Source organism: Choloepus didactylus, chromosome 3 (assembly GCF_015220235.1).
Source record: "Choloepus didactylus isolate mChoDid1 chromosome 3, mChoDid1.pri, whole genome shotgun sequence".
In the NCBI taxonomy this organism is placed as follows: domain Eukaryota; kingdom Metazoa; phylum Chordata; class Mammalia; order Pilosa; family Megalonychidae; genus Choloepus; species Choloepus didactylus.
The window spans coordinates 86,192,920-86,219,705 of NC_051309.1; the positions used below are offsets into that span (position 1 = coordinate 86,192,920).

Here is a 26,786-nt window from a genome sequence, read left to right on the forward strand (position 1 = left end):
GCAGAGAATTTGGCAAAATTGCGTCCTGGTGTCAGACAGAAGGAAGAATTTGAAAGCAACAACCTGGAATATTTAGCTAAGGAGATCTCCAGACTACATGTGGAGGATGTATCCTGGCTTCTCCTTGCAGCTTATAGTAAAATGCGAGCAGAGAGAGATAAACTTAGAACTGAACTCTTGGGTTCAAAGAGACCAGAAGCTGATTGCTTGGAAAATTATGAGCTTCCAGGGGGTGGAATCCCTGAAGCTACAGCCCAACGTGAGGACGTAACCAAACACGGAACCCAGCCGCCATTTCAGTACAAGCCAAGATTGGAAAAGGAGTTAAGCAGAAAGGATTTGTGGAAAGTCCTATTGTCTGATGGCTTTGATCCCTGCGTGCTTCATGCAAAGCCAACAGAATTTTTGTGAGATCTTTATAGACAGAGCCATTGCTGGTCTGGACTGGAGGAGACAGACAAGGAAAAAATTAAAGGAAAAGTCTCTTCAAAGACAGAGCCATGGAGGTTGAGGTCTGGAGTCAGGAGGTCTCGGGCTGGGAGAGCAGAGCAGCCCACATGCATGGAAAGGGTGAGTTTGCCCTGGAGATCGAGGGCGGGCCTTCCGCCTCGATGCTCAGGAAATGTCCTGCCACCCCAAGCCCCAAAGAGGGTGGAGCACATTCCTAGGGAATTGGGGAGAGCCTGGCTGCCACCACACTGTTCTGAAGGGGTTGAGCGTGTGCCCCGGAGATGGAAGGGAATCCGGGAGCTGCCCCGATGTTTGAGGAGGGTGGGGCCAAGAAGGTGGTCTCCCCAATGTGTGGATATATTGGAGCACTCACCCAAGCATTTGGAGAGGAAACAGCTGCCAAAAAGGCCCTTGGGAAGGGTTAGGCTCCCACTCTCTCAAGCCCCAAGGATGCAACGTTGTTCTGTAAATGACTCTCAGACTTTGAAATCTAATGGAGTTTGTCCTGCAGGTTTTAGGAACTGTTTTGCTCCTGTTAACCCTGTTTTCCTTACTGTTTCTCCTTATGGCAATGGAAATGTTTATCCTATGAATGTCTGTCCTTTGTATATTGGGAGCACATAATTTGTTCTAAGTTCACAGATCCACAGCTAAAGAAAAATTATGCCTTAGGAATGGCCATGCCTAAATTGCTTTTGATGGGATTTTGTACTTAACTTTTGTTACTGAAATGATTTAAGTTTTTGTGATATTGTGATGAAATGAATGTATTTTGTATTTGGAAAGACAGTGTCATTTTGGGGTCCAGGGGGTGGAATGTGCTGGTTTGAGTGTATTGTGTCCCCCAAATGCCATTATCTTTGTGGTCTTGTGTGGGGCAGAAATTTTTGTGCTGGTTAGATTTGCTTGGAATGTGCCCCACCCAGCTGTGGGTGATAATTTTGATGAGATGTTCCCATGGAGATGTGGCCCCACCCATTCGGGGTGGGCCTTGATCAGTGGAGCTATATAAATGAGCTGACTCAGAGAGAGGGAACTAACTGAGTGCAGCTGGGAGTGATGTTTTGAAGAGGAGCAAGCTTGCTAGAGAGGAACGTCCTGGGAGAAAGCCGTTTTGAGGCTGGAGCTTTGGAGCAGATGCCAGCTGCCTTCCTAGGTAGCAGAGGTTTCCCGGATGCCATTGGCCATCCTCCAGTGAAGGTACCCGATTACTGAGGTGTTACCTTGGATGCTTTGTGGCCTTAAGACTGTAACTGTGTAGTGAAATAAACCCCCGTTTTATAAAAGCCTATCCATCTCTGGTGTTTTGCATTCTGCAGCATTAGCAAACTAGAACACTACCTAGAAGGATTTATCTCCAAAAGAGAAAAATAATAAAAATACCAATTATATGGTATTCACACTAGAGACAATATATCACTTTAAGTAAATAGACTGTGAGGAATGCCCTAAGTTACTGTATAAGCAGTTAAATTTCATCCAAAAAGAATAAGACATCAGATAGTTTGCTGACACAGTCTTATATTTATTAGACAATGTAACCTTGGAAACCAATCCATTCCTTCAACAACTATTTCATAAGTACCTAATCTCCAAGGAACTGTGCTATTCCCTTTGCTGAAAATGAAATTATAGATGACATGTTCTCAGCCTTCAAGGAGTTGACAATCTAAAAGTGGAAATGAGACTAATTTAAATGTATTAAAATGAGACTAGGAGAAGAACAGGAAGTAATAGGAGTTGGAGAAGGGAGAATATTCCTAAACCTGAGGAGATTCTCAAGTAGACACAGCAAATTTTGACTTCTACCATTTGACCTAAAGACAGGTTAGGAATAGCTATTACCCCCAAATATTTCACTCACTATCATGTTAATAAAGACACTCAATAACTTTTACATTATTCTGACTTCAATGCCAGTTTAATAATTAAAACAAACAACTTGGAAATTTAACACCTTAATATTTATCATCTAATGATTTTTCTAGTATTCATATATAGTGTGTAGAAAGTGAAGGCTCTTGTGGTGCTAGAAGAAAGAAGATAACCTTGAAGAACAGAAAGACACATAAAACAGTCTCTAAAATCTTAAATCCTGTGCTGGTATCCTCAGTGCTCATTTCCCTCAACCAAGGTCCTAGCCAAAGAATGCCAGTCCTTGAACCCTGAGTCTAAAGGCTTGTGTCCTACAAGAACATATCAGTTTTTCGGAGTAGAGACTTCTGCCTGCCTGTCCAGAACCTTGTGAATTTTATTGTTAAGACCCTCATTTATGACAACCTACCCTATAATTGGACACTGGACTCCTACCACATGGGCAGTGTCCCCAGAATTGTTTTCAGAATCCCAAAGCTTTTCTTTACCTTAAAAATATTTAAAAAACTGAACATCTGTTCCCATTTAAATAGATTCTTCAATATTCATTGAATTATTTGGGTTCATCTCCATCTCCTGTGAAAACTGGGAGTCATCTTAGACTTCTCTTTCAGCCTCACTTACTTCATATGGTCAGATGCCAAGCCCTGCCAGTTTTACCTCTATTTTGAGTTAATTTTTCTATCTGGTGTGAGGTAGGGGTCCACCAGCATTCTTTTGAATATGACTGTGCAGTTTTCCCAGCACCATTTTTTGAAGACAGATTCTTTAACAATTGAATGGACTTGGCACCCTTGTCAAAAATTAATTGGCCATAGAAGTTAGGATTTATTTCTGAATTCTCAATCCAATTACCTTGGTCTATATGTCTTTCCTTATGCCAGTACCATGTAATTTTGATTATGTATGTTTCTAATAAGTTTTAATTTCAGGAAGTGTGAGTCCTCCAACTTCATTCTTCTTTTTCCAGGTGATTTTGGCTATTTGGGTCCCCTTATCCTTCCACATAAATTTGATGATTGGCTTTTCCATTTCTGCAAAGAAGGCTGTTGGAATGTTGATTGGTATTGCATTGAATCTGTAAATTGTATTGGGTAGACTTGACATCTTAACAATGTTTTGCTTTCACCCCATGAACATGGAATGTCCTTCCATTTACTTAGATCTTCTTTAATTTCTTTTAGCAATGCTTTGTAGTTTTCTATGTATAAGTCCTTTACATGCTAGGTTAAATTTATTCCTAGATAAATGCCTGGATTACTCTGACAACCTCTTTACTTGCTTTCAGAATTTCTCCATTTCAATCTGTTCCCTACATGTAGCCAAGGCAATCTTGCTAAAACCCAATGAAACATTTCAGAGACCTCTAGACCTATTGTGATCTGGCAGTAGCTTGCCTGTCTTCTTCTCTCTTGATGAACTCTCTCAACTCCAGACAAAGTTCCTTACATCTCTGCATGCATTCTGTTCTCTTACCTCTAGGCCTTCGAATGGGGTTCTTTCTTTCTCCCATAGGCTCTCTCCTAATCCCGTTCCCTAAATAAATATGACTCATCTCTGAAGTCTCATTTTAGCCACGTCAAAAGATTGAGAAGCTCATAATTATGTCCTTATTTGCTCAATATTACCTAGCATAATATGGGTTTTCACAAAAAGCACTGAATGCTTATTACAATATGTTTATTGTATATTTCCTTTCAATCTGTGTTTATTGTTTCACTCATTGGTAGCAGGCTGAGTTGGCTGAATGCAGTTTAATTATTACCCAAATATTGTCCTCTGAGTGGCTACTATAAAATATATTTTTATTCTGAATTTTAGGCAGCAAATTATTTTAAAGAACTGCTTAGAATTGATGTGTTTCTTTTTTTCTGTGTTCATAGAGAGAGACTAAGGACTGCTTACTCACCCACACATTGCTAACTCTCTATTTAGATACAAAGCCTTCCTATTCTTGGCAACCAAACAAGTTGTAGGAAAATGTAGTAAGCTGTAGCATTCACTTCTCCGTACATAGTAGGTAATAGAGCACACCCATAGGCCCAAAGAAAGGAAATTGAATTATACATAAATTAATGGAATTAAAAAATGATAGATTTTCCTTTTTCCAGTATAGTACAACATCTTAAAACACTTTATCTCTTGTTTTGAATACAGTTATTTGAAGACAGTGAGGAAAAAATAAACTGACCTGAGGAAAGTAATTGTATTAATCACCAAGTTGAAATATTTTTTTCTTACAGACTATAAATACTAACATTTTGAATGCATGGGAGTAATCAGCAAAACAGGTCACTTGTTCACTAGTGTGGTGAAAATATTTTTATGAAATATACTAGAGATTTGAACTTCCAGATGTTTGCTTTGGAATATGATTGCAGTGATATCACAAAAATATTTGGAATTATACCTGGAACTATGGCTGTAGTGTTTCAAAATTAAAAGTGCAAAGAGTAGCCAAATTTAACCTTATGATAATATTTAATATTTCTTTCAGATATATTTTATTCTCAAGATACAGATACTTCCTGATACAATCAAGTGAAATGATTTTAGAGAACCTTAAAATATTATGGGTAATCTGCTATTGAAATGATATTTTCTGGGCAGTATCATTTATAGAAATCTCATGCAAAAAAGAAAGTCAGGTAATGATACTATAACTCATTTATTTGCCATTTCTGAATTATAAGACTTTTCCTCTTTTTATTTCAATAACAATATTCATTCACTCCATTCAACAGATATTTATTGAGTGCCTTCTTTATGTCAAACTTTGTTCCAGGCACAAGGATTCAACTTATCGGTTAATAAAATAAAGTCCCTGCTTTTGTGGAGGCTACATACTGTGGATTATGTCAATGTATTGCATGTTAGATGATGATGAATGCAATGGAGAAAAAGAAAGCAGAGGTGTTGCATAAGTACTGGAAAACAGAGATGGTGTGCTGTCGATATTCATTGTGTGTTGTGGGAATGCCTAACTGATATGAGGATAGGTAAGAAGAGACCAATAAAATGAGGGATAAGGCAAAGGGAATCTGGGGGGAAAAGTGATCTAGGCATCATGAAAAGTCATATGCAAAGGCTTGAAGGTGCACATGTGCTTCAAGATGTGCATAAGTGAGTTCTGGTAGATGAGATCCAATACGTCTGCCGTGGGGGTGAGTGATGGTACAGATTATGTAGGGCCTTTTATGTCAATATATGGACTTAGTGATTTGTTTTGAATAATATTGGAAGCTTTTGAATGGTTTTAAGCAGAGGCATAAATGACTTATATTTTAAAAGTATGGCATGGCTTCTGTGTTGAGAGACCAAGGAGGAAATGGAGATAGCAGTTAATAGATTGTATTTATAATCTAGGCAAGAGATAAGCATGGGTTGGACCAAAATGGTAGGAAGGTGGAAATGGCAAGAAGTGGCTAGATTCCAGATAGGTTTTGAAAGTAGTACTCAAAAAATTTGCTGATGTATTGGATGTGAAATGTGAATGAAAGAAATCATGAGTTATTTATATGTTCAATTTTTTTTTTTTTTTTTTTTAAAAGGTAATTTATAAAATACATTAATTGCTTTTTAAAAAGAGAACCTAGCTGCAGTTAACATTTACATGGTACTGAGAATTGGACCTTCCAACAATTATTTTTTCTATAGAAAAATTTTATCTAGCTACAAGCAAAGTCTTTTAAACAAGAAAACTAAGCAAAACAAATCCCACCCAGAAAAACTATATGGTTGTGTGAGACAAATAAGCAAACATACAAATTTATAGTGTACTTCTGCCTAAATTTTAAAATAAAAATGTCCACACTCTTTTGTTAAAACATTAAGCCTCTGTCAAAAATGTATTTCTTATTTTAAGGTACAGGATTGAAGGACAAGATGATACAAGTAAAGAAAATTTACAAGAAAAAAACTTGACAAAAGTTTTTCACTTAAAAGTATTGTAACATTCAAACTTGACTTGGAACAATAAAAGAAAACAAGATTGCAAACAAAAATGTTTATGGATTTTTCAAACATAAATAAGTGAAATAGTGTTTAGGCAGCAGGGCTCATGCTGATGGCTAGCAGGAAGTAACAGCGTGTAATCTACTTGGAAAAATCTTCAATGTATAAATAACAAGCCCAAATTACGGACTGCAGCAATTCAGTCATCATTGCCATTTTTCTTACTCCCCCCAAAAAGCCTTGATTAAACCGTTCATACCCTATATTACTCATACCTTTACTTCAGAGATTGAGGAACTATATACAACAAATGAGTTTATTTTCACCATAGGGATAACATATTGTACCTCTCTGCCAATGTTACTTGAAAACCTTCCATGTCAAAACAATCTGACAGCAGATATAAACAGTTCAATAAATACGCAATGATCTTTCATTACAGTCCTTTAAAGACGCATGTTAAGTCATGCTGTTAACCTTAGGATCACAGTGCATAGAATCCAAATATAAACAGCTAGGGTGACTTTCAAAGTAATGTTGGATCCCTCACTTTATTAATAATCCCATTATACCCGATAAGTTCATTTCATAGGCCCTATCATGCATTAATCATTTGGTGGCAGGAGTTAATGAAAACTTTTCCTATTACGTCCATTGCCGGCAATGAACGTTCCAAAACCGCCAAGGAAGTCATTGTTATTGCACAATACGTGAGGACCTGGAACTTTTCCAAAAGCTTAAAAAAATAAAAATAAAAAAATGGAATTATATTTGACATTTCCTGACACCTGCATTAATACTGTATGACTAATAAAAGCATGTCAGTTGCCTGGACTGAACCAGCGATCAACATGCGCCCAGAATGCACACGAGTAAAAATGCAGTAAAAGGAAGTAGTCTTCATTGCCTATAGGTCACTTCCAGTCAAAGGTTAAAGTTCAAAGACTGAATGATCAAAGTGCTCATTTTCTCAGTAGGACTATCTTCTGCTAGGAGGATGATAATAGTGGCATCAACAAGTATCATCATGATACCACCATTTTGTTTTCTTTGGATTCTTGTTACATGTTCGAACATAAAAAGAATTATCTGGTGGTCGCCTCTTTTCTTTGCAGCTGGAAAGCATGCTAATAATGCTAAGACAAACTGATTGGACTGAGAGCGCTGGGGACCAGTCTTCTGTTAGAATGGATAAACAGATATGACCATTGCTATAAACATGAGGATGAACAGGAATATTTTCACCAGTAAACATGACCTGAGGAGAGTCAAAAGGATATCGACTACTAAACTTAAATAGAAGCTGAAATTTTTCTCCTTCATATAAGGTACCTGGTGCACCTTCCATATCTACGATCCACTGTGTAATTGAATTTTGAACACTCTTTTCATTTAAAGTCATCCCAGGAGGTGGGTCATTTTGTAAAGCCAACAGTTCTTTCTGTAGTCGTTTCTGCATTGACGCCATGATGGAACCACCCCCCCACCCAAGTCCGGCGAGGCCAGAGACGCAGGGGGTGGCGCTGCCGTGCTCGCGTCACGCCGCGGGCCCCAACATCCCGGGCGCGGGAGGCGGGGCCTGCTATGGGAAGGAGACGGCGCGAGCGGATTGGCTCGGGAGGGGCGGGAGGGGAGGGGAAAGGCGGGGGTATATATGTTCAATTTTAAACTTCAGTTTACACATTTCTTTTTAATATGTAGGACATAATTTAAGACATTTTTTAAAGTTCAAGACAAAGTGCTTATTGTGCATAAATTAATTTTACTAGTTTTCAATAATGTAGTTTGTGACTGAAAGATTTGTTTTCATTTGTCACTCCAGGGCACCAGGCATCACCTGCAGCTGATACAATATTTTAACTTAGAATTGTAATATATCCTACTTTTCTGCACATGTCAGATTTTTAGTCTTTCATTATCTTTTAAAATATTTGGAGAAAAACCACAAAGACTATCTTAGACTATAAGAAGGGAAACTGATAACAGCCTTCAGTATCCATTCTTGTATTCCTCCTTAAAAATAGTTCTGACTTATTTCAAGGTGTCAGTGTACCCAGCTAAAAAATACTAATCTGCTCAGCCTCCCCTGCGATAAGATGTGGCCATATTACCTGGTTCTGACCAATAAGATGCAGAAAGAATTTGCCCATGACACTTCAGAGAAAGATTTTTAAAAGAGACAGCTGGCATGCTGCTTCTCTCCATTGCCCTTTCCTCTTCTTTCTTCTGAAACTTGCACTTGGGCCCTGGAGAAACTGCAGCCATATTAAAATCTCAGTTGGGTATTTAGTATCTTGCAGATCTGATTATTTGGAATATACCTTATTACAGCTTAATAATTTTCCTATGTTTTAAATAAGAGAAATTAGTGTAAGGAACAAAGCAGCATGTTTCTAGATACTTTACTGCTAAGTGTTGGAAACATGATACTAAAAAATGACAATTGGTCCATTATAAACTATTTGTTTTTGTTTTTCTTTTTCACTTCTTTGCAACATTCTAGCATGTAGGATTGGAAACACACATTTATATTGTCTTTTTCATTTCTCTGACCCTTAATCATTATGCAGCCTTGGTCCACTTGGTTAATCTATCTGAGCCTCAGTTTCCTCATTTGAAAAATAAAATTAATAGATATTTTCACACTGATCTGTCAAGAGGATCGAATGAGATAATGAAGGTTAGTCATGTAAAACTCCTGAAATTCTGTAGCACGTGCCTGGTACCTAGTAAGCACTGATAGCCTGTTAACTGCTATTACTGACTGATGTTAGTATTATTTCTGCTGTTATTCATAGATACCTGTGTTATTCATTAGAGTAACTCAGTTAAATATTTTTTAAACAAAAGCAGGAAGGAAATGCACAGAGCAGAGGCTACCACAGATCTGATGTAGCTTCACTGAGGATGGCTGCCAAACGAGTCCCACGGACCCCTCACAAGGGGAGAGCATTTTACATTTTTGTTCTCATAACTATAATGCTACTAGGCAGATCATCTCAATGTTCACACACACATCTTAATAACTTATTGTGCTTTTGTTGTGTCTATTTCCCATCTGAGAAAGTCTAAACCTTATGTATACCATGCCTTTTTGAATTCCGTATTGTCTCCATTTGAAAAGCTTTTCACCTGTTCCATTCTAATCAGAGTTGAGCAATCTCACATGCTTGTCTGCAGAAAAGGATTTAGAAGTCATTAAAAATATTAAATCCAGAGGCCAGCACAGGTGCATGACTTCTGGCTTCACTTTATTTGCATAATAGTAGCTGAGTAATTGAAGCTGTCAGCGGTTACCTGGCTAAACACAAAAGATGAAAACACTGTATTCAAGTATGGTTCTCCAAATCTATCTAACCTTTACTCCTTTAAAAAGTTGTATGAATGTTGTTAACATTTATTAGTATGCACAGGTGTGGAATTCTAGGATTCCTATTTATAAATTCTTTAACTGGAATGTCAGAGCCTCATCTTTAAACCTTTCTTTTTTTTTTACTCTTCCAGTTAGAAAGAAAGTTTTCGGACCACTAAATCCTTTTGCTTCTCAGGATGGGTACCTTTTGCAATTTTAATTATAGAAAAGCCTGAACTGTTGGCAAAACAAAGCTGCTCAGCTTCCTGCCTAAGGGAAATGAAAAAAAATAAGGAGTTTCTATGGCATAAGCATACCAGATCCCACAGACTTTCAATATTTGAGACAAAACAAAACTCAAAACGCAGTCTAACAATAATTTAGCAATACATATTAGAAATCTTTTTATGTAAATGAATTCCACATCCTATGCACAAATGCTCCAAGGATGTTCATCACAGAGTTATTTATAACACTCAAAACTGGGAATAGTATGAGTAAAATTTAGAACCCACATTCAGGAAAATTCTAAGCTATCCTTTGAAGTGATAATGTAGAAGTGGTTTCGTTACCTGGAAATATGTTCTAGATTTTTAAAATAAATAAAAACAACAAATAGGTTACATAATAATATGTACAACAATGGGACTATACATAAATATTGATTAAATCCATTGCTGTGCTCAGAAGAATTGTGAGGCAAATACCATGATCGTTGGGATAGAAAACCCTGATTAATTATTGATACCTGCCATGGTTAAAGGAAAGGATACTACCATTCTGAATGCCAAATATTTAAAATTCTTGCACAAAACAGTAAAAGTGATTATTTCTTGGAGATGGGACTAAAGGAGATCTTAATTTTCTTATTTTTGTTTCTTTCCGGTTTTCAAAACTTGAAGGAAATTAATGTTATTTTTATAACATTGAAAAAATCCAATAATATATATGTATATGCATATATATATTAAACTCTTTCCTTAAAAGTTAAATTATCCACAAACAAATTAACTAGAAAACTCATTTTACAAAGAAATCAAAGTTTTCCTATTATATTTTTGATAAGGTTTAGAAAGTTCAAAACTTTTATAAATTCTCTGTATTGAGCCATTTTATTTCATCTAACTTGTGACAATTTATGCTGCTTTGGTCTTTAGTTACATGTACTTAGGTGCAATGCATAAATGATCTTGAAAATTAGATACAGAAAATTATCTCAGATTTGGTGATTTTTTAGAACTTAACAAATTTACTTTTGTTTTTTTAATATGGACACAAGACAATTTAGCATAGCAGTCAGTTGATTGTCAAATTAAGATTTTTAATTTTATATTTTCATGCCTGCAATATAAAGACATTTTCTTTTTGCTTTAGAAAATAAATAATCAGTTCATATAATGCTAGAAATGCCACTAAAATAAAGACATTTTCTTTTACTAACACATTTGTAAGAAAGACAAAAGTATTTTAAGGGCCACACTGAAAAATTTACAACTAGCATTTTCCCATTTGAGAAAGAAAATGAATTTCCTTTATCATCATATTTTTAATTGAACGTATTTCCACCCCCCCCCCTTTTTTTTGTTAAGGAAACAATGATTGAAACCATTTGATGGTAGGAATAAGCAAAGATGAAATAAAAAGAGTATCAAAAAGTCTTTAAAATTCCAGATTCAGCAGAGTGTTTTATCTGAGTTCTGCACAATAAATGTAATAAAGATAAAAGAGAACATTCCACCCCTGTGCCTGCCCTGGATGTGAGGATGTGATATGACTAAATGACAGAGAGAAGAGACTCATGGTTTAGCCAATTTGCTTATTCCATTAGGGAGAATCATCTTCAACCCAGATAGGGCAAACCACACGTCAAAACAAACAAACAAACAAACAAACAAAAAAAAAATTAAAAAACTGAGAAACATATTTGCTTGTTCCCTTTTCTTAGCTCTGACAGCTTACATATTTGGAGGTCGTATGTACTCATCATTCTGTTTTTAGAGACTCTCTGAGAATAGGAGAAATACTAGGTATTTATTCACCATGCCCTGTGTTGTAATCAAGTGTGAATGAATTTTGAAAATGTCTTGAGCAATTAGTTAAAAATGACTTTAGAGTTTATTAAGACCAATACTTGTCAACAGCTTCATGTGAAAAACACAGTTCACGGTTCTCCGTTGTGCCTTCTTTAATAGACTTTAGTCAGCCTCCCAGCTCCAAAGACATCAAGCTATTGACACATATTGTATCAGATAAGATCTTGAAAATGTAGAGCACAAGGGATGATCTTCCTATTGTACCCTCTGTTAACTGCTTTTACAGTATGGTGCTGACTTGTGGAAACTATACTTTGTAGTAAATATGTACAGATTGGAGTGCCTTCAAAGGAGTGTCATCAATCTAGTGAGAGCTCTGAAACTAGTCTGTGTTGAAGATGTTAAGAAACTGGTAATATTTGGCATAAAGAATGAAGACTTAGGAGGTCACATAATAGTTTTCCTCAAATAGCTGAAGATTTATCTGTTGGACAGATATAATTGTGGGGTTTAGGACAACAGAACTTGAAGCAGTGGGTGGTAGTTGCATGGAGGAAATTTCAACTCAGTGTAAGGAGCCATTTTCTAATAATTAAAACTGCTCAAAAGTGGAACAAACTGTCTTTAAAATATCTCTGCCATTGAAAATATTTCAGCAGAATCTTAACTACTTCCTTTCAAGAATGCCATTGAATGGATTCTTACACTGAATAAGAGCCCTTAGATTCCTAATTTTATGATTCTATGATTTTTTCTACTTAGATCTATATAATTATTCCACCAGGCAAATCTGAATCATGATATATATGTATCACTTAAAAAGTATTTTATTTATACTACTCTGAGATTCATTAATCAAAATTAATTTAAAAAAAGTGTCATATGCTTCCACAAGCCTTAGATTACGGTACCTAAAATCTTGTATAAACAATGCCCACATTTCTCCTTTGTGAATTCTTTAGTAAGTTTTTAGTAAGCTTGCTAAGTCTGAAGGCATTTTCTGACCAAGGGCTAATTTAAAGAATATCTTTGTGGTTTCTCCAGGGAAGTATACTAAATTGGAATTTATTTACAATTTCTCCTGCTAAATTTAATTATCTGAAAATTTTCTTAAAGTTATATCAATTACCTAGTAGATGTACTGGTCATTTATCATATTTGTGGCTATACACATCTTTGGAATATCTGCCCTATATTTGGAGAGTTCCTTAGATTATATGTGTTGTCCTCTCCAAAGTGGAAGCCAGGGATGATTCTCCCCACCATTCTTACTGCCAGGGCATGGGCATGGGCATGTGACCTGGGCTCAGCCAATCTGTACGTATGGATTTGGAGAGATCCAAGATGGGTGAAGCAAGCACATTAGGAGGACTTCATGTGGTGAGAAGGATATCTAGTTCTTGGGACTGGCAGTAGAGGATCTTCTGCAATCTACTTTTAGCATTTTGAGTACAAGCTGTGGAGTCTGTCAAAGCCATGATGTCTTGACAAATGTGGCAATAGTGTTTTTGCCAAAGCAATCAACTCAGTGTGATTGGACATTTCCCTAGAACTATAACTTCTGAGTCTGGCTTTCTTAGAAATTCTGTATGCCTCCTAAGATCCTTGATAAATTCTTTTTAGGCTTAACTATATTCCTAATGCTTAACCTAATTTCATTTATGCTTAGCCAGAGTACAGTCTGTTGTTTGCAACTAAGGACTTGGAGGTATACTGTAAATTTCTAGTAGTCTAATTTTTTCCTGAATTTTCTTTTAAAAGACAGAGGACATAAATTCTAACAATTAAAATATTATTTAAGTATTTTAATTAAGTATGACTATCAATTAAGCAATCCTGGTTTGAGATATAAGTAGCTACTGTATTGCATGATGAAATGGAGAAATTGTAAGCAGGTTAAATAAATAAGATGTTACAAGACTGTATAATCCCAATATCAAAAACAAGAACTGAAAACAATAGGTGAATTACAAACTGCAATTAGAAATGTAGACTTTTATGACCCTTTTGAAGACAAAAAGAGATTGAAAGGCAAATGACACTCTTTATTGAGAAAATTTAGCTAGAAATCAAAAAAAAAAAAAAAGTTGTTTCTGTTCATGTGTAGAGAGAGGAAAGACGGAGTTGGTGAACATTCATGAGGATATCCAGTACACCTCTACTCATGGTTAGCATGTCAGAAATCTCTGATTTTAAAAAGGAAGATGTTCTAGTTTGCTAATGCTGCGGAATGCAAAACACCAGAGAAGGATTGGCTTTTATAAAAAGGGGATTTATTTGGCTACACAGTTACAGTCTTAAGGCCATAAAGTGTCCAAGGTAACACATCAGTAATCGCGTACCTTCACTGGAGGATGGTCAATGGTGTCTGGAAAACCTCTGTTAGCTGGGAAGGCACATGACTGGCATCTGCTCCAAAGTTCTGGTTTCAAAATAGCTTTCTCCCAGGACATTCCTCTCTAGCAAGCTTGCTCCCCTGCAAAACATCACTCACAGCTGCACTGAGTTCCTTCTCTTTGACTCAGCTCATTTATATGGCTCCACTGATCAAGTCCCACCCTGAATGGGTGGGGCCATGCCTCCATGGAAATCTCTCATCAGAGTCATCACCCACAGCTGGGTGGGGCACATTCTAAGCAAATCTAATCAGCACCAAAATGTCTGCCCCAGAAGACTACATCAAAGATAATGGCGTTCGGGGGACACAATACATTCAAACTGGCACAGAAGATAAAATGTATATTTTCTCCAATTGTAGTTTTTATCTCTACAATGACGAAAAAAAAAAAAATACTGGATGCACAAGATTTAGAAATAACGAAGGGCTCTTAACGTGCCTCAAATGGTCCGAAGTAAGTTTTTCCTGTTCTATATAAGTAAACTTGGTAGTGGTTAGCAGGGAACTATCTAGCATATCCTTTCAACTTTTGTGAAATGTCGCCTGTTTCTTTGATGGGGACTTTTATTCTTTATAATTATCAGAGCTTCTAACCACATGGGGGATCAGAGAAGATGATTTAATTCTTGTTTTGATCTCTGTGCCCTAGTTAAAGGAAAATCTTGTTACAAAAGAGAAATTGGCTTCCCTTAAGACATTTAGTAATATATATATATTGTTTTTTTTTCAAAAAATATCATAGAGATATTATTTTTATGTGATTTTGAGATAATGTGAACAGAAAAATGTTTCACTTGACAGGCAAGTGAGAAGTGAGAAAGTGAGAATTAGTTCTCTTAATTGTGAGAAGTAATATACATGCTGGTTTTTTCTAACTTTCCTTAGACATTGCAGGAATGTAATTTCTCTGTTAATGTGTGCTCCCCATAATAAACATAGTAAAGCTCCTTTGAACTTTTTGTTTCCATGTTGTTTCCTTGTAATCGGTAGTTCTGACTATTGTAAGATTGTTTCTTTAAAGAAATAGATGGGTTAGTTCATTTGAAGTTGTAATGTGTTCAAGACATACATGGCTATTTTTCTTCTTAGAATTAGATGTTAGTCAAGAGAACCTTAGAATATTTTTGATGTAGCATTGTATCCCCTTTTCTTCAGGCTTATTTGGCACTCATACTCCACAGCATTTACCAAACTTTATTTTAGTTATTTGTTTTTTGTCTTTTTAATCTTCCTCCATTGCATTTATAACTCAAGGGTAGGAACTATGTATTATCACATTTTTTATCTGTCTATATATATTTTTATAATCACTGTAACTGATGTAGTAGGCACTTCAAATAATAGTTCACTGAGTTCACAAACTTTTATTTGAAGCATTCTGCTGCTCATTGGCAATGCAGAATTAATAAAAATAGATAAGGTCCTTGCTCTCACTTGCTTGGTCTAGTAAGGAAATAACATTTAACAATTAAATACCAAAATAAATGTTATACGTGCTATAAAGGAAAAGAAGACTCTATGTGACTTTGTGGGACACCTAAAATAATCTGGTAGGAAGTTCACCTTCTTTACCTATTATCATGAGACAAGGCCGCTGCTGAGCTTTGGCCAATGATGAGCAAGGCAATCAGGGAGAGAAGGCATAGTCATAAGAAAAATAAGAAAAATCCACTATAAAGCAGGAGAACTATGCTCTAAAAAGTTATCTACATAACTAATTATGGAAACTCTAAGTTGAAAGAAGCCCAGGTTCTATGAATGCACTATGAGTGTTTCTGCCTTAGCCTAATGAGGGGACCTGAGGCTCCACCATCTGTCTATCTTTGTATGTAAGACTTTGTGTGAGGTAGGACTCTGATCAAGATATGATGTTTTGTTTAATTCACTTCTCCCTTCTAGTATCACTGTCTTCTGCAATATAACTTTAGTTTTAATCTGTCAGTCTGCTGTATTGTCAGATGCTATACTTTTCTTTTATTGAATTGTCTATTGGTACACTATGCAACCTAAATTAGGTTGGAGGTCAGACAGGGCTCTCTGAGGACATTAATCTGACATATTACAGATAAGGAGGAATAGGAAAGAAAAAAAAATCAGGTAGTGTTTTCAACAAAGGAAACAGCTTGTAGTGAGACCCTGAGGTGGAAACAAGTATCACATGTTCCAAGAACTCCAGATGGTCACTGGGATCATATAGCGAGAGGAGGAAAGTGGCAAGAAAAGTCTTGCCAAGTCTTTTAGGACAGATTAGTGCTTTTTTTATGTTCTATCCTAAGTATGATGGGAAACAATTCATGGGTTTAAGTAAGACTGTGGTGCACACACGCACTTGTATGCAGACAAATTTTTAGCACACTCTGGCTTTAATCAGCAAAATTGTGTGGAGAAGTAAAATTGTAGAAACCAGCTTATGGGCTATCATAATATTTAAAATGAGTGATGATGATGATGGCTTCAGGAAACTGAATGGATTCTAGATGTATTATAGAGGGGGATTTAACAGGACTTGGAAGAAAGAGTAGGAGATCACATGAATTAAACTATTAAAATGTTTAGGACAATGTTTCCATAAACATTCTGTAGCATACTTGTTATGCATACGTTGATAGATGCTCTGTGATATAGCAAAAAGTGATTCTGTGGTGAAATAACTTTTGGAAGCACTGAGATTAGGCAAAGTTAAAGAGGTTTCTTTACCAGAAGATTTTTCAGATAATGTGGATTGTGGATTTTTCAGCAGGGTGACTATGGAAACTTTCTTATTTTTGATGAAGTTATTGTAGGCCCAGTCTTTTCCTTAACATGTTTTGTGACTTGCTGCTTAAAGGAGTAAAGGGCTTCTCAGAGAAAGGTTCATATTAAGTTCTGTATTTTAATAAATTCTCCTTTTAGTTTTTTTGCTTTAGGAATTGAGAGGAAAAGGTATTTTGAAAAATAGTTGAATATAGAATATAATTTTTGATAAATTAAACAGAAAAACATAAGTGTATTACAAAATGCATTTTCTCAATGCTTCAAGGTAAATGGAAAATATGAAAAATTTCCTACAAAAGTTACTCTTTGGCAAAATATTTTTCATTGTTCGTTCAAGTTCCCTAAACTTTACCATTCAAGAAATAACATATTAATTTTTAGATTACATGGAATTTAACTACCCATAAAATGCCATTATAATTTTAAAATTTTCTAAAATCTGTGTATGATTAGAGGAATAAGAAAGCAGCAACTTAAAATTGCACACAATCTAGACTTAATCTGCCCATTACTACAGATTTTATATATTCAAAAATCATTTATTGTGCTCAAGCCTGTATTAGGCTCTGTCTTATATGTGACATGAAGTTATGAATGACATGACAATTATGTTATTGCTAGTAAATATTAACATTTGTTGATTGATATTAAGTGCAGATTTTTCTTTTGCATTTTAACTGAATCAGCAGAATCTTGCATCACCATATCCAACTCTTCAATCTCTCTTGCCTACTTTTAAATACACCTTTATTTACGTATGTTTGGCTGATCTGATACAGGCAAATTATACTTTTTGTAGCCAAGTCTAAACTTGCTAGCTACAGAGTATCTTTAGATCTTTTTAAATGGGAGCAACATTTCCTTGTTTAAGTGGCTTAATTACAGATCTTGTTTTATTATTTACTATTATTTGTCACATTAAAAATGATGAAGAACATGACTCTGATTCTTCTTCTGTTAATCCTTTACCTTTCTTATCTTAATGTTCACTTTGTCCCTAACAAATGATTCAGGGAGTAGCAAGGTATATAATGCAAATATTTTTTCTAAATATTTAAAGTGGAATGATATTGTTTTTATCTTTCAATTAGCAAGATTTGCTATAATCACAGCACACGCACTCACTCACTCACATAGTTCTAAGTATGAAATATGAAGGAGAAAAATGACCTATTCTTATATACTGTACTTTGCCATAACCACAAAAGAACAACCTCTCAATTACACTATTTTTTTTTTTCTTTTCTGAAAGTGGTAGTTTTTACAAACTTAGCAGAAAGCTGATAAAAAAACGTTAAAAATATATATTGTTAATGCTGGGTAAGTGGCATGGGCCAGGCTGCTGGTAGCTCTATTAACTGTTTGAAACATCCGTGCCAATGTTTGGTCAGGTGTGCACTTCCAGTGTGAGCCAACATTCTGATAACCATGGAAACGTTCAACCAAAGTATATGAGCAACAATAATATTTTTAAAAATAATTTATTCTGTGGAGTTTCAAATATCATATAGTAAGTTTAGTTTTACAATTACTTGTTCCTTTTATTAAACAATAAAATATCTGGTAGTAAGGCCCTTACAAAGGCATTTCCTGTACATTACATTATGTAGGTAGCAATCAAAATTTTATAGTAGATTTTTCAGCTGACAACATGCCAACAAAGTCAAAAAGGCTCACAGTCTAAGCTTTAAAAAAATGATTTCCCAATCCAATTATTTCTTGTAAAGGATAGCACATTTAAAAATATTTAGTTTATAAACAAAACACATAGTAGAAAGATAAGCTATACATAAATAAAATATGTTTGTTCTGATAACATATACACTGTTATTTCTAGTTTATATAGATTCTAAGTGCAGATAACAAACTAACTCTAATTTTTCTTTTTTCTTGGGATGGATTTTAGTTTTATATACAAAAATTTATTGAATCTAATATTTCTTCTCATGAGTAAATTTGAATTGTGAATAAGTTTTTCATGTCAGTAATATATTTATTAATGCTTTTAAAGGAAGTATTTTCAAGGAAGTATTTAGATATAATTAATCATGCAAAGGATAGAATCTAGTCTCTTTTCTTTGTGAGGAAGCATAACAAATAAATGCTGCCTAGAGCATTGATTAATATAGTGTATTAAAATATCATTGTTTTAATTGGAAATACAGTGCCAGGTAACTCAGGTTTCCACAGATGATTGCTTTTGTAATTGGGGAAACGTAAATAGGGCCTGCTTTTGCTAAAGCAGACAGTGCCTTCAAATGGAAATAGAAAAGAAAAATATTCTTTCGCTGGTCCTAACCTGTTAAATGTTTTCATAGCACATATGTAGTTGTGCCACTAACCCTGAGCCAGCCAGGTGAAATTCCGAATCAGGATAGCATGGGCCAAAATGCTTTTTATTGGAAATGAGTGGTTTATTTTATTACCTAGACTTTAAAGTCTTCTAACATGCCTCTTAAGTATCGCACGGTGCAGAATATTATCAAGGAAACTACACAGTGAAAGAATTACAGAAAAAGGGAAATGGGAAATGTTTTGCTAAATGAAAGCTGACCTTAAAAAGATTTAAATCTATTTTGATAAAGAGTTTGTTACTATATGCAATAATTTTATTCTTAGAGAACATGTGTGTGGATAACTAATGACTGAAAGAAAAATACATGAAATGAAAATAATTTAAATATATGTGCCTTTCCATTCATGGCATATAAGAAATCACTCATTTTGGGCCCAGAGAAAAAGATTTATACTATTTTTTTTCTTACAATTTTATTGAGATATAGTCACATACCATACGATCATCCAAAGTGTACAGCCAGTTGTTCACCGTATCGTCATATAGTTGTGCATTCATCACCACAATCAATTTTTGAACATTTTCATTACTCCAAAAAAATAATAAAAATAAAAATAAGAATAAAAATAAAAGTAAAAAAGAATACCCCAAACAACCCATTCTCCCCACCCACCCCTACTATTCATTTACTTTTTGTCCCCATTTTTTGACTCATCTGTCCATATGCTGGATAAAAGGAGTGTGAACCACAAGGTTTTCTATAATTACATGGCTTATACTATTTATTCACAAGAAAGAAATTTCTACCCACCATTTCTAAATGAATATTTGCTCCGGTTGTCTATTTCTGCCAAACATATTACAGCTTTAAATGTCTATTTTATTTTGCACAATGATCTGTGTTCAGAACTTCAGGAAGGGCATGGTCTTCTGCTTATTTGCTGCCATCTTTGGCAGCTGGAGGTGGAGGGTCAACTTCCAAGATAGCCTTGTCACTAATCTGTTTGGGCATCAGTGCTCTCTCCTGGCCCCTCTCTCTTTCCATGTGGCACGTCATTCTCCAGGGCCTCTCCGCATGGCTCAGGCTTTTCAGAGCATGGCAGTTTTAGAATAGTTGCTTTTCTTATATGGCAGTTGACTGCTAAGAGAGAGTGAATTCTAAGAGGGAGATAGAGAGATGCCAGTTCAATTAAAAACTGGGCCCAGAGCTGGCTCACTGTTACTTCCCTGCATTCTATTGGTTAAAGAAATCAGATTCAAAGAGGTGAAGTAAAAGCAAAAAACTAACAAACAAAAGCCACCTACTTCTCTTGATGGGAGGGGTGGCCAGGACAGAATACAAAATTGCTTATAGGAAGTGGGACATTGCTGATGCCATCCTTGGAAAACACAATCTAGCACAATGTTCAGTAATTTCTTTCAAAAATGTTGGTTTAGAAGGACACTGCATGATTAAGTTGCTCAGAATGCTCACATATCTTGTCAATCTGAGTCTAGGTTAAGATAAAAGAGACCTAAAATTGAAACTTCAAACTAATTAACTGAAAACTTTACGGTACCAGCTATCTCTGTTTTCTGATAATGGTAGTGAAAATTATAATAAAAACAGTTTTATTTTTTGAGCACCTTCTGTGTGCCAGGTGATGTGTTTTGTGCCTTACTTGAATAATTTTAGGCCCACAACAATCCTACTTAATTATATGCTATTATCATAAATGCTCATTTTCATTTTGGGTTTATTCTGTATTCCCAAGAATTGCTAAAAGGCAGCAAGCAGACATTTTCAGCAATGTTGGATTTGTCTAGTTTTCTTTACTTGCTTTTTAACTTGGATATGACATCATTGAGAGTGAATTCCCCCATACTTAGTTCTATTTTATAGACAATATTAATGAGAAAAATGTTTGATTCACAGTATGATAAAATGAAGAGTGCTAACAGACATAGGAAAAGTTGGAAGGAAGAAAATCTTTTTATAAACAAAGACTAAAGAAAAAGGAACACAAAAGTGAATAAGCAACATGTATAATGCTTCAAGAGGAATAGAAGATATAAATGAGAAAAATTAAAAAAATAATCAGAATGAACAGCTTCAAAGGATTTGAAAGAAAATAACATATAGATAAAATGGATAAAGAATATATAAAAGGATATAGAACATGGGGCAACACACACACACACAGATACACACATACAATATGAGTCACTGGAGGAGAAAAATCAAACAATGAAACAAGATTAATACTATGCACCATTCTTTAAGGAAAGTTTCCAGAAATAAAATACTTGAAATTAAGCACTGTAAGAGCACATTTCATTTCTGAGGGAAAGAAAAAAAACCACAGAACAGCCAACACCAAGACATGGTCGAGAAGAATGATTGGAATTTAAGGAAAAAGAAAAATAACCTTCTGGGAATATAGGCAAAAAGTCCAAGACTTATAAGGGAAAGTAAATGAGATTGTCATCAGATATTTCAATATTTTATGTCAGCAGATAGTCAAGTAACGTATAAGAAACTCAAGGAAAGGGAATATGTCTCAAGAAATTTATATCTAGCCAAACTGAGCTTTTTGTATAAAAGCTGCAAACAAGTTATCATGGGCATGCAAGAACTCAGGGAATATTGTTCCCATAAACCCTTCCTGAGGAATTAGCTGTGGAATAAACTTCAGGCAACCAAAGTGACCAGAAAGACATCAAGAAAAGGACCAATGAGGAATATTAAATATATTTTTATCTATAAAACTAAGACCCAGTGGGATATAAAAGGGACATTATATTGTAAAATGGTTATATGCTATGACAATAAAAATATAGTAACTCTCAAAATTGGGGGTAGAATAAAGAAGAGTACACGAAAAATAGAAAACTTTCACTAACTGCCTTGTAGGTATGAACTGGGAGGAAAAGCTATATTATTTCAAATTAGATGTTGAGGAATAGGAAAGATGGGAGAAAGAGATGCTGCTAGTTAATTTCAGTATTTTTCATAGTAGAAAAAATGAACATAAATCAATAAAAAATGGGGGACAAGAGTTTCATATAAAGGTGTTTGTATAAAGGTAATTATTTGAAAAAAACACACCTTTCTAAATGGCAAGAAATATGAAGAAAAAAAGATGCAATTAAATGGACTTCATATTGATAATCTATGTGTACAAGTAATATGAACCAATATGATACATACTGGATATATTACACACACACACACACACACACACACACACACACACAGACTACATAAAGCAGTATGACAAAACTGAATCCCGATTTATCAATAGTATCAATAAGTATAAATGAACTTCACCCATTGAAACAAAAGTCCATATTTTATACAAAGACATAAATAAGACAAGGAGATAAGAAATGTAGAGAGAAATAAAAGGACAAAAATATTTTAGGCAAACAAATAAAAGAAACGAGAGTTACAATTTTGACATCTGATAAAATAATATTCAGATAAAAATCATTGAAAGACAATGAAGGATAAATTATAATGCTAAAGGCTGTAATTCACAGTTGTAGAACTATGAGTCACTAAGTATTAAGTAAACAATAGCACAATATTTATAAAACAGAAAACACAGAAGAGGAAACAATAAATAGCAACAACATACAAATAATAACACACTTTAATATATCTCTCTCAATCCAAGACAGAACAAATGGACAAATATTTACTAAAGCAATAAAAGACAGTGTAATTAATAAGACACATTTTATATTGTTCCCATAAACCTGATAACAAAGAATAACCCTGATAACAAAAAATACACACTTTCAAATCCACGTGGAATATTCTCAAAATTGGACTATATCTTGGGTACACACATAGCTAAAAATCCCCTTAATAACCCCTCCCCAAATTACTGCAAACAGCATTAACAGACCATAATGCAATACAATTTGACATTAGTAATAACAGCAATAAAAAAAGTCCTTTAAAATGGGAGCTAAAAAACAAACAAAAGTTACTAAGTAACTTTGAAATAAAATTCCCTGAAAATAACAATAATGAAAATACTGCTATCAGAATCTATGGGATACGGTTAAATCAATATTCAGGGAAAGTAGTTTTCAGGGAAAATTTTATAGCATTCAATATCTTATTAATAAAAATGAAAAAATAAAAGTCAATGACTTAAGCACCCAAATCAAAGGAACTACAAAGTACCAAAAGAAAGCAAAAGGAAGATATTAAGTTAAAAATCTGAAATTAGTGAATTAGAAAAATGAAAATGTAGAGTGAGTAAATAAATCCAAATGCTAGTTCTTTGAAAAAAATCAACATGATAGACCAGCCACTAGCTCACCTAATGAAGTTAAAAGGGAGCAACCATAAAAACATAAAATGAGAAATGACTTGATGGGTATAATCATTAAAACAGTGGACTTTAAAAATATCAATAGAGACTACTTTGGACAGCTCTATGAAAATAAATTTGCAAACTAGGTAAAATAGATACTTTTCCAAAAATAACACAGCTTTTCAAATTTTGCCACAGTGGAGACAAACTGTGTAAACAGATCAATTATAGACAAAATAGGGTAGGTGGTCCAAAATATGGCAGTTTTTATGAGTTCAAGTTGGTGATCAGACTCACAAAACATATGGTTTTAAACCTATACCACCTTTAAATAGCTTTGTACAAGATTTAGGACAAGTACAGCATCTTCAACTTTTTGGAAGTTCTAGCAACTACTGAAGTACACAGCATCACAGAATCCACGGACCACCAAGATATAGAGAAGCTGCAACTTCAGTTTCCGATGAGTCATTTTATACATTCTAGACAAGGTCTGCGTTCCAGTTTCAAGCTCCCAAAATCCAGTGTAGTCCTACCCAGCAGACACCAAAGACTCCATATTTATCTTAATTCTGTGGCTCTGAAGTAAATTGTGCTGTGAGAATGGATGAGAGATCATTCTCCTGGGCAGGCCTGGATCAGCAGATGCCTGAGGTTAACTTTTGATTCAGAGCAGCTATACAGCTCCACCACAAAAGTGCTCCAGATCCAGATGTTTTCACAGGCAATTCCACCAAACTTTTAAAAACAGACAATCCCAGAGGCCACGCAGACTCCTCTAAAGTATTGAAAAAGAAGAAAAACCTCCAAATTCATTTCATGAAGTGTGTATAACATTGGTTCACAAACCTTACAATGATTATACCTAAAAAGCTATCTTCAGACAAATCCCATTTATGAATTTGGTGCAAAAATCATAAATAACATCCAACAGTGCATTAAAAAACATCACAATGAAGTGGAATTCACTCAAATAATACTAGGGTGATCCAATAGAAGGAGACAGAACACATTTAGTATCATCCATCATGTAATTAGCACCAAGGAGAAAAATCATGATTATTTCCCTTTTGGTTATTAATTGCTGTAAATCAAACTACCCCAAAACTCAGCGGTTGATAGTAATAATCATTTGTTTGCTCATGATTTGTCAATCTGGGCAGGTTTGGGGGTAAAACCTGTCTCTGCTTCATGTAGCATCTATTAGGGCTGGAATACCTAAGATGGTTTCTTATTTACATGTCACTTCAGCTGGGATAGCTGGGATTGACCAAGCATCTCTTTCTCTCTTCATTTGGATTCTCCATGTAGCTAGTTTGGGCTTCCTCATAATATGGCAGATTCAGGACAGTTGGACTTATTAGATGGTGGCTGCCTTCCCTCAAAATGCAAAAATGGGAGCTTTTGACCTTCTTAATGTCACCTCTTAATGTCTGTTCTCCTGTATTATATAGGTCAAAGAGAGGAAATAGATTCCATCTTTTGATGGAGTACAAAGCTCTCATTACAAAAGAACATGTAAGATGGGGAAATTGTTGCAACCACTTTAGAAATATAAGCCATTAAATTTACAAATTTAAAATAATCCTGATAAAATGATCAGATTTTTAGGAACTAGACAATTTAATTATAAAATTCATTTGGTAAAAGCAAACAAGAAAGAATATCTAAAAAGTCCCTGATAAAGAAGAAAAATAAGAGAAGATAGCCTCACCATATATTAATACATGTAATATAGCTTATGTAATTACCATAGTCTGGTATTGAGGCATGAACACACAGACAGAGCAATAGAACAAAATAGAAAACTCAGAAATATATATGGAAATGCACTATATGATAAAGACAAATTTAAAAACAAACAAACTAACAAACAAAGAAAAAAAATGTTCGAATTCTACAAGAAAACATGGATGAATTCCTTTATAATTTGGAAGTGATTGAAAAATCCATAACCAGTAAGGAAAAGATTGATAATTTTAATAATACAAAAAAGCACCATAAGCAAAGTAGAATGACAAATGAAAAATTGGAAAGATATTTGAAAATTATGTCACAGAGAAAGAACCAAAATTCCTCACATTTAACTTGGGTCTAGCCAAGTTTCTTTACATACCAGGTTACAAGAAATACGGGACGAGGAACATGTTAAAAGGTATCATGAAAGTGCATTAGCAAAATCCAGTCTGAGGAAACAATAGTTCTTAAACAGTAAATTGCAACAGAACAGAGTGAGATGGAGTGTGAAACTTAGAGTGAAAGAGGCTTGAGATAGATCAGCCACTTGTCAGAGATGTGCCTTATCTGTATACCAATAAGAGACAGTGGGGAAATATGAACCTTACCTGGATAATAGATACTACGAAATTATTCTTGATTTTTAGGTGGTGTGATAATTTTTATATGTATTTTTATAAAGGAGTCTTTATCTTTTATGGATATATAATGATATATTTACAGATGAAATTATATGTTTGGTATTGGCTTCAAATAATCCAGGGTAGGGAACTGTATGGGGAGTGGGATTTAGATGAAACAACACTGGCTGGGAGTTTCTATTGTTGAAGCAGAGTGTTAGCTACATGGTGGCCCACTATACTAATCTCCCTTCTTTTACATATGTTTGAAATTTTCTGTAATAAAAGGTTTAAAGCAAAGTATTAATGTGTTAAAAAGTTAAATAAATAATTAGTTGAAGTTAAATAAATGAACTCTTATGGAATCATTGCAAAATTTAAATAAAAAAATAAGTAAAAAACATTCAGTAAACAAACCCCTATGGAATCTTTGTAAAATATAAATTGAAAATATAAATTGAGATCCAGTCACAATTAGGATCAAGATATACCAATCTAACAAAAGAAAACACCAGTGAGGAAAAGGTTTATGTACTGTAAACTTCTCAGCTAAGAGTGTTTTTCATGTAGATGAATATGGGTTATCTCATTGACTCCTCATTATTGCCTATTGCCCTGTGAGTTAGATAGAGTTATTCATTTTATAGATAGGAAAAACAGCTGGTAAGAGGTTGGGATACCAACCCAGAGGGTTTCACTTGAGTCAGTACTCTTAGCTGTATCTATTTGTGAAGTGAGAGGGGATTTTAATCATCAGAGTCTCAGGAGCTCTCTTTTGTAAAATAATAATAACAACAACAACAACAACAACAACAAAAGAGCAGTCTGAGAAGACCCAACTGACTTTCCAGGGGCCACAGCATGTGGTAATGAATGTTGCAAAGGGTCTGGTGGGCTGGTGGATATTTAGATCTATCCCTGGAATATTACAAAATGCTCAGGTATATTACATAATGCTCTCCCAGAATAGTGGGTAAGGAGAACACAAGATACAAACACAATATTTA

The 26,786-nt window shown here is 34.7% G+C and overlaps 2 protein-coding genes across 6 annotated transcripts in view; one reads left to right on the plus strand and one right to left on the minus strand.

The window, feature by feature from the left end:
* CFAP299 (cilia and flagella associated protein 299) overlaps positions 1 to 26,786 on the plus strand; it is a 767,377-nt gene that overhangs the window by 246,501 nt on the left and 494,090 nt on the right. The window lies entirely within an intron of this gene.
* LOC119529569 (ubiquitin-conjugating enzyme E2 W) lies at positions 5,880 to 7,771 on the minus strand. The gene has a single exon (XM_037830081.1). It carries the CDS (start codon positions 7,745 to 7,747, stop codon positions 7,292 to 7,294), a length of 456 nt encoding a protein of 151 aa, XP_037686009.1. The 5' UTR covers positions 7,748 to 7,771; the 3' UTR covers positions 5,880 to 7,291.

Excerpts from the sequence above, each read along its gene's own strand:
- LOC119529569 (XM_037830081.1), bottom strand. The coding sequence starts at position 7,747 with ATGGCGTCAATGCAGAAACGACTACAGAAAGAACTGTTGGCTTTACAA.